Consider the following 14,240-nt stretch of genomic DNA (forward strand, 5'->3'; position numbering starts at 1 on the left):
CATTTTAAGGCAATGCTTAGTTGAGAAACTGACAAAATATAAAGCTGGATTGAACTTTTTCATACGTTTGGTCTAATCCACTTTTTCTGCATTTAAATCCGAGTTTACCAGAAGAATTATAACAGCACAGGTCAAAACACCATAATATCACGTTATCTTGGGGTGGTTTTGGTATTTTCCGTTAATTTCCAAAAGTTGGGTGTCACAAAGTTTATTAGTTTTTATGTCATACTTGTCAATCTAGAAGGAAATAAAGTCATAAATCAAACAAATTTTGTCGTTTTGATGAGCGGAAGAAAATGAAAAAAAAAAAAAAAATAATAATAATAATAAAAAAAGAAAAAAATACATGTATCAAACAGACAAACTAATAAATACTGAAAGATAAGTAGGAGGATTTTCTCACCTAATGACAGACCACGAGAAGGCGCCTCGGTTGTTTGTGAAAGGCTTAAAGCATGGCTTACCGTGAATGTTGAGAGAGAGAGAGAGAGAGAGAGGGATGTGGGGGAAAAGCCTCGTAGCAATTTGTTAGCGAAAACCAACAAAGCCACTGTCTTTTTGTTGCTGCTATTTCCTCTGAAGCTCCCTTTCTCATTTTTCCCAATATCCTAAAACTTATAGTTTTTCAAACCATGGCAAACACAAGATGGTCATTTCTTTTCATTTTCTTTGTTGTACTCATTAATCTTCAACTGGGCAAAGTTTTGGCGACTTTTCCCACTGACCCACTTGTCCAACAGCTTAAAGATAGAGTTGTGGAGCTTCCAGGCCAGACCTTCAATGTCAGCTTTGCTCACTATTCTGGCTATGTCACAGTGAATGAGAAATCTGGGAGGGCTCTTTTCTACTGGTTCATTGAGGCTGTTGAGGATCCTGATTCTAAGCCTCTTGTTCTCTGGTCTAATGGAGGTCAAGCTTTTCGAGCTTCTTTTTTATTTTGTTTTGGTCTTTTAGCGATACCCTTATATAAATTTTAGTTGCTGTTTGACTTTTGGTGCTTCCGTTTCGTAGTTTATGTTCTACTTTGGAACTTATTTAGGAAAATGAATTCCTTGCTAATTAATATCAGTGATGGTATGGGGCAGTTAGATATTGTCCAAATGTTTTATGTGATGATATCAAGAAGTTTGTGGAACAAAATGTAAACTTTTCTTGATAATGTTCCTGTAGCTCTCTTCCCTTGTTGATTGAACTGGGTGGTTTGTACCAGCGACAATTTTCTAATTTCTTTGTTTTTCTTCTCGGGCCCTTTTTTTTATTTTTTTATTTTAAAAGTAATCTATTCCTTTTTATTTGCTATTTCTATAACGATGTACAGTTTTTCTGAATTCGCTTTCCGACCTCGTTCAGGTCCTGGATGTTCATCCATTGCTTATGGGGAGGCGGAGGAAATTGGGCCATTCCATATTAAGCCAGATGGAACGACCCTATATTTGAACCCGTACTCTTGGAATCAAGGTATGAAGCTTCTTGTGAACTTGTTATTGAACATAGGCTTGGAATTTGTTCAATACTTAAAACGCTGAAAAGTATGTGCAGAAAAAAAGAAAAAAAGAAAAAGAAAAAAAAAGCCAGCAAGTAGAGTAGTCTTCGATTCAGAGATGTCAGAATCTAATTACTGTGCTAAGATTTAAAATTCCTGTATTCCCCCCTTGAACATTAAGGTGACTAGGAAATACTTGGTGAACAGTTAGTTAGTGACCATAATCAACTTATATTGGCAGAAGATTAAATTGTGTCTCCATGTTATACAGTTGAAGCCATACGTGCAGCTCGTAATTCTCCACCCCTGTGCTCTCACCAAAATAATAACAATAATAATGATGAATTAAAGAGAAAACTAACGCCTATATGCATTCCTTTGAGTAAGAACCTATCGTTGTTAAAAATGTTCACCTGTTCTTTTGAGTGTCTTTTTATTTTTTCATATTCCCCACCCCTAGATTTGTATTTCCACATCAGTTTATTTGATAACATTACCAAAAATGCTTTTAGTAAAGTAGCTTTTTTGTTTGTCATCCACGTTATTGAAGTAGCTGTTTCCTATATATTTGACTGCATTCGTAATTTATTGCATTCATGCATTTCTCTCCAACATCCTTAACTATTTTGCAGTTGCTAATGTTCTATTCGTTGATTCCCCTGTCGGAGTTGGTTTTTCGTATTCAAATACTTCCTCTGACTTGTTAACCAATGGAGATAAAAGGACTGGTATGCCATTGACTTCTTTACTGTCTCTTAAATGTACTTTGAACTTTTTTCTTGTTGGTAGCTTCAACAATAACTTATAATCCCTTTTTATGTTTTCTCTTTTGGGCAGCTAAAGACTCTCTTGCATTTTTATTGAACTGGTTTGAACGCTTTCCCCAATACAAAGGAAGGGACTTATATCTTACAGGGGAGAGCTATGCAGGTAGATCACCGTTGTCACTTGTGTTGCTGTATTTCTAACATAGTGCAGTTTTTTGTTTTCATGTCTTTGAGCGTGCATTAAGACTGATATTCTGTACACTTTCTGCTATTTGACTCTCTTAGGCTCTATGTGACTATATATTTTGTTCAAAGTGGTTGGACTTCTCGGAAATGATTCCAAAAGTAGTATTTGTCTACAGAGATATAATAGGACTTGCTTTCAAGCAATGAAAAACACTAAAAACTTTTGTATCCCTTTCCACCCTTTTAATCTTTAGTGTTTTTTTCCCACAGTGAACCCCTTAGACTAGAATTTTCATCATCACTCACTCCATACTGTTTTCATACGTTTTGCTTATCTAAACCTCGAAATTGTCTTGATTGTTCCTGATTGTTCTAATAATCATTGCAGTAGTGCTAGGGGCATCAAATTGTTAATAAATAACACGTGGTTTTATATTAGTGGATGAAATACTCATATAGTGTTGAAATGGATAAGTGAAGCACAAAAATGAGTTAATTAAAAACTGCCAAATCATTTGCCATGTCATTTGGCAAATGAATCTCGTAAACAATTTGGGATTTCTTGCATTAATCATTATATATGTCTTAAGATCTCGTATTACCATTGGGTTTGATCAATATCCAAATTGATGAAATTCAAATCCCAATTACTTTTCTTTTTTGAATGACTAGATATTATTTCAGTGGTTGGTGTGAATAAATTTCATGGTCACTAGTGGGTATAAGATGAAGATACTATATGAATATATAAAGCTGAATTTAAAATGGCGATCTTATAGCCATTGGCTGGGTGTTTCTTACAGAAGGTGCATGTCTAAGAAAGAATTATAATGTTTAGATTAAGCAACTAGTAGCTTTACTTTCATTCCTGATTTCTAATTCCTGGTGTAACCTTTATATAATGCAAATTACAATTAGTGCTTGGTTTTGACATATTCTTCTAACCATTGAAATCTCTGTACTAGGACATTACATTCCTCAGCTAAGCCAAGCTATTGTACGGTACAACTTGGGCGCGAAGGAGAAAGGCATTAATCTGAAGGGTTATATGGTATAGGCTCATTCTTTATTATAATTACAGTTTGTGTTTGTTGTGCCATGTGAACATATTAAAACCAAGACATGTGTGCAATGCAGGTGGGAAATGCACTAACTGATGATTACCATGATCACCTGGGGGTTTTCCAATTTCTGTGGTCTTCTGGCATGATTTCTGATCAAACATTCAAGTTACTTAACCTTCTATGTGATTTCCAGTCATTTATACACTCCTCAAATTCATGTGATAAGATTCTAGACGTCGCTGATGAAGAGCTTGGGAATGTTGACCCTTATAGCATCTTTACTCCTACCTGCTCTGCTACAATTAGCCAGTCAAATCAATTGCTCAAAAGAAGGAATGTAAGTATACACATCTTAAATTAGCTGCATCCTTTTAGAATTTTTGATTCAAACATATCCTTGCACATAAAAATAAGGTTGTCTTAAGTACCATTTAGTTTGGCTACTGTTTCATAACAGATTTCAAATTGCTGGTCCAGGAGTGAATCATTTAAAAAATAGTTATGTTTAATATTTTACCTTATACAACACTAGTACATATGATTGTCCTTGCCAGGATAAACCAATAAATATGTTTCAGGGTGACTTAATTCTTGGCAGTGTCACAATTTTCAATCAGCTTTCTCTTTAGCAATGTAGAGTAACTCCCATTATAAATTTTTTGTCAAACCATTCCTCTCCTCGGGGAGTTTTGCACTTTTGCTTAATAATTCAACAATGAAAGAGCATGAGTTCTGCTTGCAAAATCTTAAAAAAATAGTCAAAGTAGAATTTGGTTGTAGAAATTGACGATCTACCCCTTTACATTGATGTTCCGACTCCCGAAAGCCCTGTGAAAGTGGTGTTGACAGCTTCTTCAGCATATCTTGAATTTTTTTCTGGAATTTTTTTCCTCGTTTTCTTTTTCTAACGATATGCTATGATTTCTAGAACACCTTTAGAACAGTTGCTAATCAGACATGTAATATCCTTGTGTTTTAGATGCTCAATTTCTTCTTTTACTTTAATAAGATTAGATATTGTGAAATCTTTTGCAGTTCTGTCTAGAAATACAAAGATTTATTGGCATAAAATTCTGTCTAGATGAGTCAGATTCTGTGTGTCTAACACTCCATGTAGGTTGACACTTAAGTTGGTGTTTGTGTCCACAAATGTAGTCACTATGTCTATTTATCAAACCACCTTACCCATGTCGAGGCACAAATTGCTTTAGCGTCATTATGAGGTACCTGTGCAAATTGGAGCTTTTATGTGTTTTGACGCTTTCCATAAGTGAAATTTGAATCTACTGAACTTCCATAAATAATATTAAGTTCTTTGCCCTCGTGAATATTGAACTCTTGCTCCAAAGAGAGTTTCTGTGTTTGTCAAAGATGTCTCTCAGGGCATTGATAATATGTACTGTCATCTAACAGAAGGTTGGCCACATTGGTCAGAAGTATGATCCTTGTACTGAGGCACACTCAATTGTATATTTTAATCTTCCCGAAGTTCAACAGGCACTCCATGTGGATCCAAATCATGCACCAGCTCACTGGGACACGTGCAGGTATGGTACCTGAAAAACTACTGAGAAGCTTTTGATTCCAATAAAAATTTAGGTTGCCAAGTTAACTAGTCCTGGAAAGAACATCAATCCTTTAAAATTCTTTTGGCTGATTATACCTGTATAAATATAATGTTTCAAAGTACAAGGGGAACAACACATTTATGCTGCTAAAGCTTGGATTTTCTAGTTGAGGAAGTTGAAGACAACCTCAAGTTAAATTTGACCTTTATTTTTCCTTATGGGTTTTGGGAGGAGTTAGGATGAGTAAGTTATCTGCCTATATACAATTATGATGTAATGGAGAAGCCTCACTTTAGTTTCTTGGGGTGCCAATGGAATAAATTAGAACATAGTGTTTCATAAATTATATGAGCCTTGATTCCATCGATCTCATAGATAGTCTGTGATTACTTGATTAGAATGATTATACCTAACTGCAACTACTTATCAGGTTTGATGCTAGGTGTTGGATATTTTAAGTAGTACACGATGTGAACAGTAAGTATATGATAGTCATTGAAATGTTAGGCAAAGTCAATTATTAGCATCCTAATAAGGTCAACATAGTGGAAATTTTGATTGTTTGATAAATGGGAAATATAAACTGCATTTGCGCTATTCACCTCATTTTTTAGTTTGTTAAATAAAAACCATATCTAGTATTCTAATGGCATTTGGCATAATTTTCTTTTATCATGTTAACGTCTAGATAAATTGCATTTGGGAAATATAAACTGCATGTGCACTATTCACCACATTTTCCGTTTTGTTAAATTAAAACCATATTTAGCTTTCTAATGGCATTTGGTATATATCTTCTGTTGGCATTTTAACATCTAGACTTTGATAACCTTGGTTGATTTGGCATGCAGATGGAAGTCCTAAATTATGTTATTTCTTTTTCTATTTATGGTTTTGTAGTGAGAAAATATATAGTAGCTGGAAGGATTCTCCTAAAACAGTGCTGGATGTTTATCGTGAGCTGATACATGCAGGACTTCGTATATGGGTGTTCAGGTTTCACTCATTGCCTGGGATTTATACTACTTATGTTCACTGCTTGTAGCATTCTTTTCATGCCTAGCTGGCATTTGCATGGGTTTTTCTGCAGCATTTCACAGACATGTGCTGTATTACTAGTCTATAATATCAATATTATAGAATATTGATCTAGTTTATTAGGTTATGAGAAGGCCTGTTTTTATAAAGGCAGTCCAAGCCAAAACAGGAAATTCTAGCACGCAGCTATTAATAGTAAATACTAATATATTAAAATTTAATAATCTCTATACTCAACTGTATTAGTAATGCTGATATAAAGAACTCAACTACTTGAGTCATTTCTGTTAACAATTGTCTAACATAAAGATGGTGAAGGAGTAATTCCTCATCACTTCTGGTGTGGATGTTTATCTTAATGTCTAGAACTTTTATAAGATAAAACTTCCTATTTAGCTGGCAAGCAGTTTGCTCGTTTCCTATTTAGTTAAACACTTGCTAATCATTGTGCATGTATGTCCACTTTGTCGTGTTACAGTGGTGATACAGATGCTGTGATTCCAGTTACTTCCACCCGGTACAGTATAGATGCTCTTAAGCTACCAACTGTACGGCCATGGCGGGCCTGGTATGATGATGGAGAAGTAAGTAATTGTTCAGATAACTGGTGTCATAAAAATGTGTTTCATCAATAGTGTAATACTGAAACTACCCAATTAGATTGAAGTTAAGATAAGCTTTCAGTTTTGCTGAATATAACTCTTTTTTAATATACCAAGAATCTATTATGATCCGGCATTATAGAAGATATCTAAAATTATGATAGCTAACAAAATCAGTGCACTTTTTGTATGTTTGGCCGTAGACTTAACTAGAGTATTACTTCATAGCTTCGCAGTAATGAAAACTTGAAACTCAACTCTATTTTGTTGTTCTGTTCTTCATGTATCAATAACAAAATTCATAACCACGTTGAAAATTGAGATTACATTTTCAGACAAATTTTTTTGTTTTGCTTTTTGTTGTTGTTGTTTTTTTTTTTTTTTTTTTTTTTTAAATACGTCTGACTTATGAATTTTGATTAATCCGATTGATGAACAGGTTGGAGGATGGACCCAAGAATATGCTGGGCTAACCTTCGTGTCCGTGAGAGGAGCAGGCCACGAAGTCCCTCTGCACAAACCCAAACTTGCTCTTACACTCATTAAATCCTTCTTATCAGGATCCTCAATGCCAAGCCTCAAACTTGTCAGTGACTCTTGATGTCTCTGTTGTGTTGTGGATGCTCCATTCTAATAATAGTAGTAGGAATAATTTATTGGCATGTAATACACAGAGTCTTGCCACATCGGGAACAGATTATTTTGCATTCATTACTCTTTCCACAATGTTTACGATGATTCCTAAACTTGAATAAAAAATACAAGAATGGGAATTATGAATAGGGATTTGTTTGCATTTCTGCCTTTGAAATTTCTACTTGATTTGGGATTTGTTTTCGCACTGTTTCCCAATTGTTAGTCTATGTACTAAGAGGCTGCGTTTTGATTATAGAAAAACATTTTGCTGAAACAACTTTTGTTTTTTGTTTTTTGTTTTGTTTTGTTTTGTTTTTTTTTTTTTTTTTTTTTTTAAATTGAAAAATAATCTCTAGTGAAAAGACAAAACAGACTTTCCAAAATCAGGTGGGCGGATCAATCAATGAAACTTTTAAAAAAGTGGCAAATTTGTGTTTTGTATTTGGCTGAATCCAGCACCTTGACTGACTTCATCATCAAATTGAGTTATTTCTGTTAAGTTGAACAAAAACAAATAAAATGGATTACACTTATCAGTCTCACCGAAAAACCCAAAATAAAAGAAGAAAATAATATAAAACCACAGCAAATAATTTGTAAGAAGCTATTTTTATTTTTTTGGCTCAAACCCAATTTAGCAATCTCAGCAATATTACATAAAGGAATTTCTTGTCAATCGAAGATTTAAAAAATATATATATATAAATAATTAAGCAACCATTTGAGGGTTTCAACAGTATCTCGAAGGGTTACTTAAAAAAAACAAAAAGAAAAAAGATATCCCGAAGGGTTTAAAGAACACTTTACATAAAAAAAATAAAAATTTATATAATATAAAAAAGTCAAAAAGCCAGGAAAAACTTTTACCACATATCATTTTCATATTCATTCTGTTCTTTCCAAAAGTATTAAAAAAATTAAAATTTAAAAATAAAATTATTTTAAAAATTCTACAATTTTAAAATTATTGTTATATATTTACTTAGAGAAAAATTAATTCTGAAAAAACTAAATCTTAATAAACTAAATTCCGAGAATCCGTCTCCCTTTTAACTTTGTTATTTTCCAAACAAGGCTTTATATTCAGTTTATTTCCTTCCAAGGCAATAAATCTATGGGCATTATCACAATCTAGAAATAAAATTGTTTAAAAAATTTCACAATCTTAATAAAATTTGAAAGGAATAATTTGATCTTTATTTTTTAGAAATTTCCATAAATGGGCATTATCAAAATTTGGCTATAAATCTTTGCAATAACATGTACAACGATTTTACCATAATTTATATAAATAATATTTTCACAAATAATTTATATAAATAATATTTCTAAAAATAAAAATTATACAACCTTAGTAAAACTTGGAATAAGAAATTTAATCTTAATTTTTGAAAATTTCCATAATATGTGGGTATGAAGATTTTATTTTTGGTGATGGAATAAAACTTAGCAAGAGAAATTTTTTCTCTCCTTATTTGGTTACTTTTTGAATTTTTTAAAAATTAGGAAAAAAAAAATGTATATAATAAAATATCTTTTATTATTAAAGATATTTCATACAAAAACTGTGTACAATACTACATATTTATATATGGATATACAATAAATGAAATTTTATTATAAAATAATAAGATTAATATATGGTAATTACTAATAAATTGATCTCTTTATCAAAAATTTAAAAGTGATAGTGCATTTTTTTTCAATATTTTTCAAAACGTACTCAAAATGCACTTTTATACACATATATACATATATGTACACATATGACAAGATTTAACTAATATGAAGCAATATAAAATCAATTTTATCTAAAATGTGGATTTCGTATTTAAAACTATAACTGAATGCTTACAATATAATGAAAATTGTACAAGACTAATGACCATTAATTTGATTTGTGATTATGACTGAGTTAATTTTTATGATCTTATTTAATCTCGAATCTTAATTGTTATCCCGTGTTGATTTTACTTTATTAACAAGAATGATAATATTATTAAATAATTATTCTACTATTTAATTATTTTTTATATCTTAAATATAAAAAATGGATAAATTCGATCTGGAATGATAATTATTAAATTTAAATTTAAATTGAAAAATTAATAATTAATATTCAATATTAAATTATCTAATATCTAATATTTAATATAAAATAAAATTGAAGATTTTTCAAAAATATGCTAAGGTATGATTTTTATTAACAATAAATATATATATTTGTACAGGATTTGACTAATATTTACATGATAAAATATTTTATATTTGGTATAAATAATTGTAAATAGAAACAATGAGTTATAAAATTTAATGAAAATAATTATCTTATCAAAAATATTTTAAAATATATATATAAAAGGAAAGATCCCTAAAATTAATGTGTATATATATATATTAAATAATGGAAAAGATATAGAGGATGCTATTATTTTATTTAAATTGAATTATTTATCTAATTAATAGGAAAATTAATTATTTACAAAGAATAAAAAAATATATTTGAATTTTAATTTTAATTCCACAGATGAAAAATATTATATAAACATATTTGAATTTAAATTAAATCATATAAATACATTTGGATGGAATTTGAATTTGAATTCTATAAATAGAAAAACTTAAATAGATAAACATTAGATAAAAATATATTTATAGGATAAATAATAATAATGATAAATAATTACATTACATTATGAGTATTTAATATATATAAATTAATTATTTGTAAAGAACCAAAAAATATATTTGAATTGAAATTTAAATTTTATAGATGAAAAATATTATTTAAATACATTTAAATTAAATTATATAAATGCATTTGAATTTGAATTTAAATTCCATAGATGGAAAAATTATATAGGAAAATTTAATAGATAGAAAAAAAATTATGCAAATAATTTATATAGATAATTTTTGGATATGAATTCCATAATTGAATAGTATTATATATAGCAGTTAATTTTATAATTCTGAACAAACTTTTATAATATAAATTGAAAAAAAAATTCAAATATATTTATTTTAAATAAATTTTCAAATATAATTAGTTATTATAGATTATATTTAATATTATCTATTATAGTTATACATATTATACATTTCACAGAAATGAATGCTAGTTAAAATACAAAGTATATAGACCAAATAAATAGATTTTTAATAATTGGAAAAAAGAAAAAACAGGGTTCCTATTTGAGAATTTTACTTGCACAACTAATAATACTATATTCAATTCCATTATTTTGAAATACCAAATATACCTAGGCCCTGATTCCCATCTTTTTCTTTATCAATCCAATCATTCACCTACGTTCACCATTGCCAATTGCCAGCCAAAATCCACGTTCCCTTTTTTGTTTGTTTTTTTTCCTATCTGATACTACAAATAAATTAGCTTACTATTGTTTATGGTTTTTGCGAAGAATTAAGATTGTTGGCCTTGTAAGGGTCCGTTTGGCAGAGCTTTTTTTTGGTTTAAAAGCTCTACTTGAGAGACAAAAATTCTTTTATCAAAAAATAAAGATGTTTGACAAAAATCAATAAGTACTTATTGATAAAAAAAAAATGAGTTTTTTTAAACTGTTTTAGAGAAGCCTAAATTTTGAGTTTCTCTAAAAAAACTCTTTTTTTTTTACTTTATATAGAAATTTAATAAGCATTTAATACAGCTGAATGAGCACTTAATGCAACTTTTTTACTTACAACCAAACACTTATTAGCTTTTTAATAAAAACTTTTTTTCAAAACGATCTCTTATACAAAGCTCTACAAACTAAAACTTTACTTTCATCAGCTATTCCAAACGGATCCTAAATTCCATTTATAAAGTAAAAGTTATTTTAGATCCTAATCTCGATATTAAAATGGTATTTAAAATTTTTTCCTTTAAATCCTTGAATGAGGAGAATAGTTTTAATGCAACTGTTAGAGGAGAAGCTGTTTGTTATCTTCATAATTGTCTGGTTTGATGGTCTGCACAATGTACGCAATGTTCAAAGGATAGGAATAAGATCTAACATTAAAAAAGAAGAAGAAGGTATTTTTGACATTTCACACTGAATGGGATTGTGAAGAGATAAAGTGAGAGTTTAAAAAGAATTACTCTTTTCATTTACATGGACATTTTCTGTTTGGGTTTTTTCGAAAAATAACCACTGTACAAACCAATTCTTGAAAAATAGCAATTTTTTTTTTTTTTTAAACTAGCCCACTTTTGTCTCATCGTAACGAAAATACCCTTTATTAAGTTTTTTTTCCTTTTCTTTTATTTTTTTGTTTTTTTCTCTATCAAAACACGTTTTTCTCTTTTGTTGTTTTTGGTTTTTTGTCTTCACTTTTGCTTCCACTCGCCCTTTTGAAAAGCTTGGTTTTTCCCTTTTTCTCTAGGGTTTTTTTTTTCTCTACTTTCACTCTCCCTTTTGAAAAGCTTGGTTTTTTCCTTTTTCTCTAGGGTTTTTTTTCTTTACTTTCACTCTCCCTTTCGAAAAGCTTGATAGCTGTCGCCACCCAGAGGCATAGGAGAGACACACCATCATCGTCGTCGCCGCAACCGCAAGTCGCGTCCGTGCTAGCCACCAATTTTGTAGCCCCTTGTTCCTTGGATACAATTCAATCCTTCTACGGCCAAATATAAATTTGTGGAAAGCCTTTGATGTCTTCCTTATGAAAACATGAATGTCCGGAGCTGAGCATCTTCTATTCGCTGGGATAAGTTTTTCCTCTACAGGGGCCTTGTACAGTGAACCCCCTACGGGCAATCGTTCGTTGTCGTAAAGCAGCCCCGCGAAGTAGGAATAAATTATCAACCTCTTTGTCTTCCATTCCCTTTTCTATCTCTTTCGGTAATTTCTCAATTCTAGTTTTTTTTTTTTTTTTGAGATTTCGATCGAAGGGCCTTTTTTTTATTTTTTTATTTTTATGTTATATTACTTTGGAAGTGCTTCATTAGAGATTATGATTTACATTTCAAGATGAAAAAAAAAAGAGTAAATTCTTTTGCTTTCGAAGAACAAAATGGTTAATTAACGCTCTATTTTTTTTTTCCTCATAAAAATAAAAAGCAAAGAAAGTTTCTTTTAGGTAGTTACAATAGTACATATAACTTCCTATGTATTTTTGAGTAATGAGAAAGCATCATATTGATATAAATGTAACGCTTTATTCGTATATTGACTTGGTTGGTTTGCATTTAATTGCTTATTTGCGAAGAACAGACACAGGAATTTTGGCAATTTTGACAGTGGAAGGGTTAGTGAGGTACGGCATATTTAGAACTGATGATGGACTTGCCAACGATAATGGGTTTAGGCTAAGGACTATTGTTCTGCAGTATAGTAAATCATAAAAAATGGTATAATATATATTTTTTCATTCAAGTGAGAAGAACAAGAACAATGTTAGGAAATTTTGATCGCAATTAGCAAAACTAGATTATAGTAGGTTACAATTTTCTTTCGCTGCTTGTTGCATTCTACCGGGGTGTGTAATTGTTTTGCTTTGAAATTGTCATTGTAAATTGTGATACTGATTCAAAGTGTGCTTTTAGTCTGTTATATTGCTTCCTTGAATTAAGGGTGGTGGTTGGATTTTATACCTTCAATGTTTGATAATGTTATTGGTTGTGAAAATGAAAAAAATTTAATTATTAACTCCCTGTCCAGTCAGAGCATTTCATTGGATAAAATAACAACTCAAATAGTTAAAATTTGTATGTTACAATTTTTGTGAGTCCATGAGCTGGTGTGGTTGAAATTCTTATGTAGAAAAAGAATGGAGTTAGGAAAAGTTGCTGGATGATTTGCTTAACAAAAGACAAAAGGCAACAAAGCTTGAACTTAAAGCTTATGCCTCTCCATATTCTTATTGATTTTATTTATTTAAATTTTTTTAGTGTATTGACTTGTATATACAGTAAATTTGAACCTGTATGCTTAAACAATAAGTTTTTTTTAGATTGCATTGACTTGTATATACTTCTTAACATTGAGAATATGCATTCTAGATATTGGACTTGGTACTGGGACATAATGAAGAATTATTTAGGAGAGCTCAGTTGAAAGCCCTTGTCTCCATCCATAGCCAGGAGGTAAAGTGAAGTTCTTCAGAATTTATTTGCATATTTGATAAAACCATCCAGCTACATCTATAAGTTGAAGTATAACCATAATCTATGTTGGTTAGTACTTATTATAACATCCTTTTGTTCTTGTATATAGGTTGGCAAGGGAGGTGAACTTACACATGATAAGACAACAATTATAAGTGGTGCACTTGACTTAACTGAAAAGGTAGGCATGCTTATGCCAATTAATATTTTTTCTGATGCTTATCTCTTGTAGTTTTATTGCTTTTGGATCAGAAGTGGAAGTGGAGCAACTAGTAATATGCTGTTCTAAAATTTGCAAAAATAAAAGGAAAACCTGTTGAATTATTAATTTAAACGTCTGATTCCTACTGCAGAGAATGTTTGTGTATATGTGTTGGCCTTCCAAATGGTTGAGCTTGGCCAAGTTATATTGGATATTTGTATTTGAGTTTCTATCAGTATTTTCTTTCTTCCTTTCTCCTTTTTTTGTTTTTTTGTTTTTTTGTTTTTTAAAAAGATTGTTTTAGTACTTGTTTGTTTGCCATCATATGCATTTCTTAAGAAATTATGTTAGTTTAGGAATTTTTTTTTTTTGAGGGATGCGAGGTTATTAATAAATTATGTTTTTAACAAAGAAACATTTTCGAATAACCTGATATATAATTTGGATCAAGCAACATTGTCTATGATGGTAGTTGTCTGAGTTTACTTTTAACTCATCAACATTTTCAGCATGTTTATTGTTCTTTGAAAGGACTTTGATGCTAAAGACACTTATAGTAGGAGTCATGTTCTTAAGTTTTAT

At 30.5% G+C, this 14,240-nt stretch overlaps 1 protein-coding gene across 1 annotated transcript; it reads left to right on the forward strand.

The window, feature by feature from the left end:
• Positions 1-384: 384 nt before the first annotated feature.
• LOC125419636 (serine carboxypeptidase II-2) lies at positions 385-7,493 on the forward strand. The gene is made up of 10 exons (XM_016036427.4): positions 385-912; positions 1,354-1,461; positions 2,119-2,214; positions 2,324-2,416; positions 3,405-3,490; positions 3,577-3,840; positions 4,917-5,050; positions 5,972-6,067; positions 6,588-6,693; positions 7,151-7,493. The coding sequence occupies exons 1-10, from the start codon at positions 636-638 to the stop codon at positions 7,310-7,312; spliced, it is 1,422 nt and encodes a 473-aa protein (XP_015891913.3). The 5' UTR covers positions 385-635; the 3' UTR covers positions 7,313-7,493.
• Positions 7,494-14,240: the final 6,747 nt, after the last annotated feature.

The sequence above is a fragment of the Ziziphus jujuba genome, chromosome 1 (assembly GCF_031755915.1).
Source record: "Ziziphus jujuba cultivar Dongzao chromosome 1, ASM3175591v1".
In the NCBI taxonomy this organism is placed as follows: Eukaryota; Viridiplantae; Streptophyta; class Magnoliopsida; order Rosales; family Rhamnaceae; genus Ziziphus; species Ziziphus jujuba.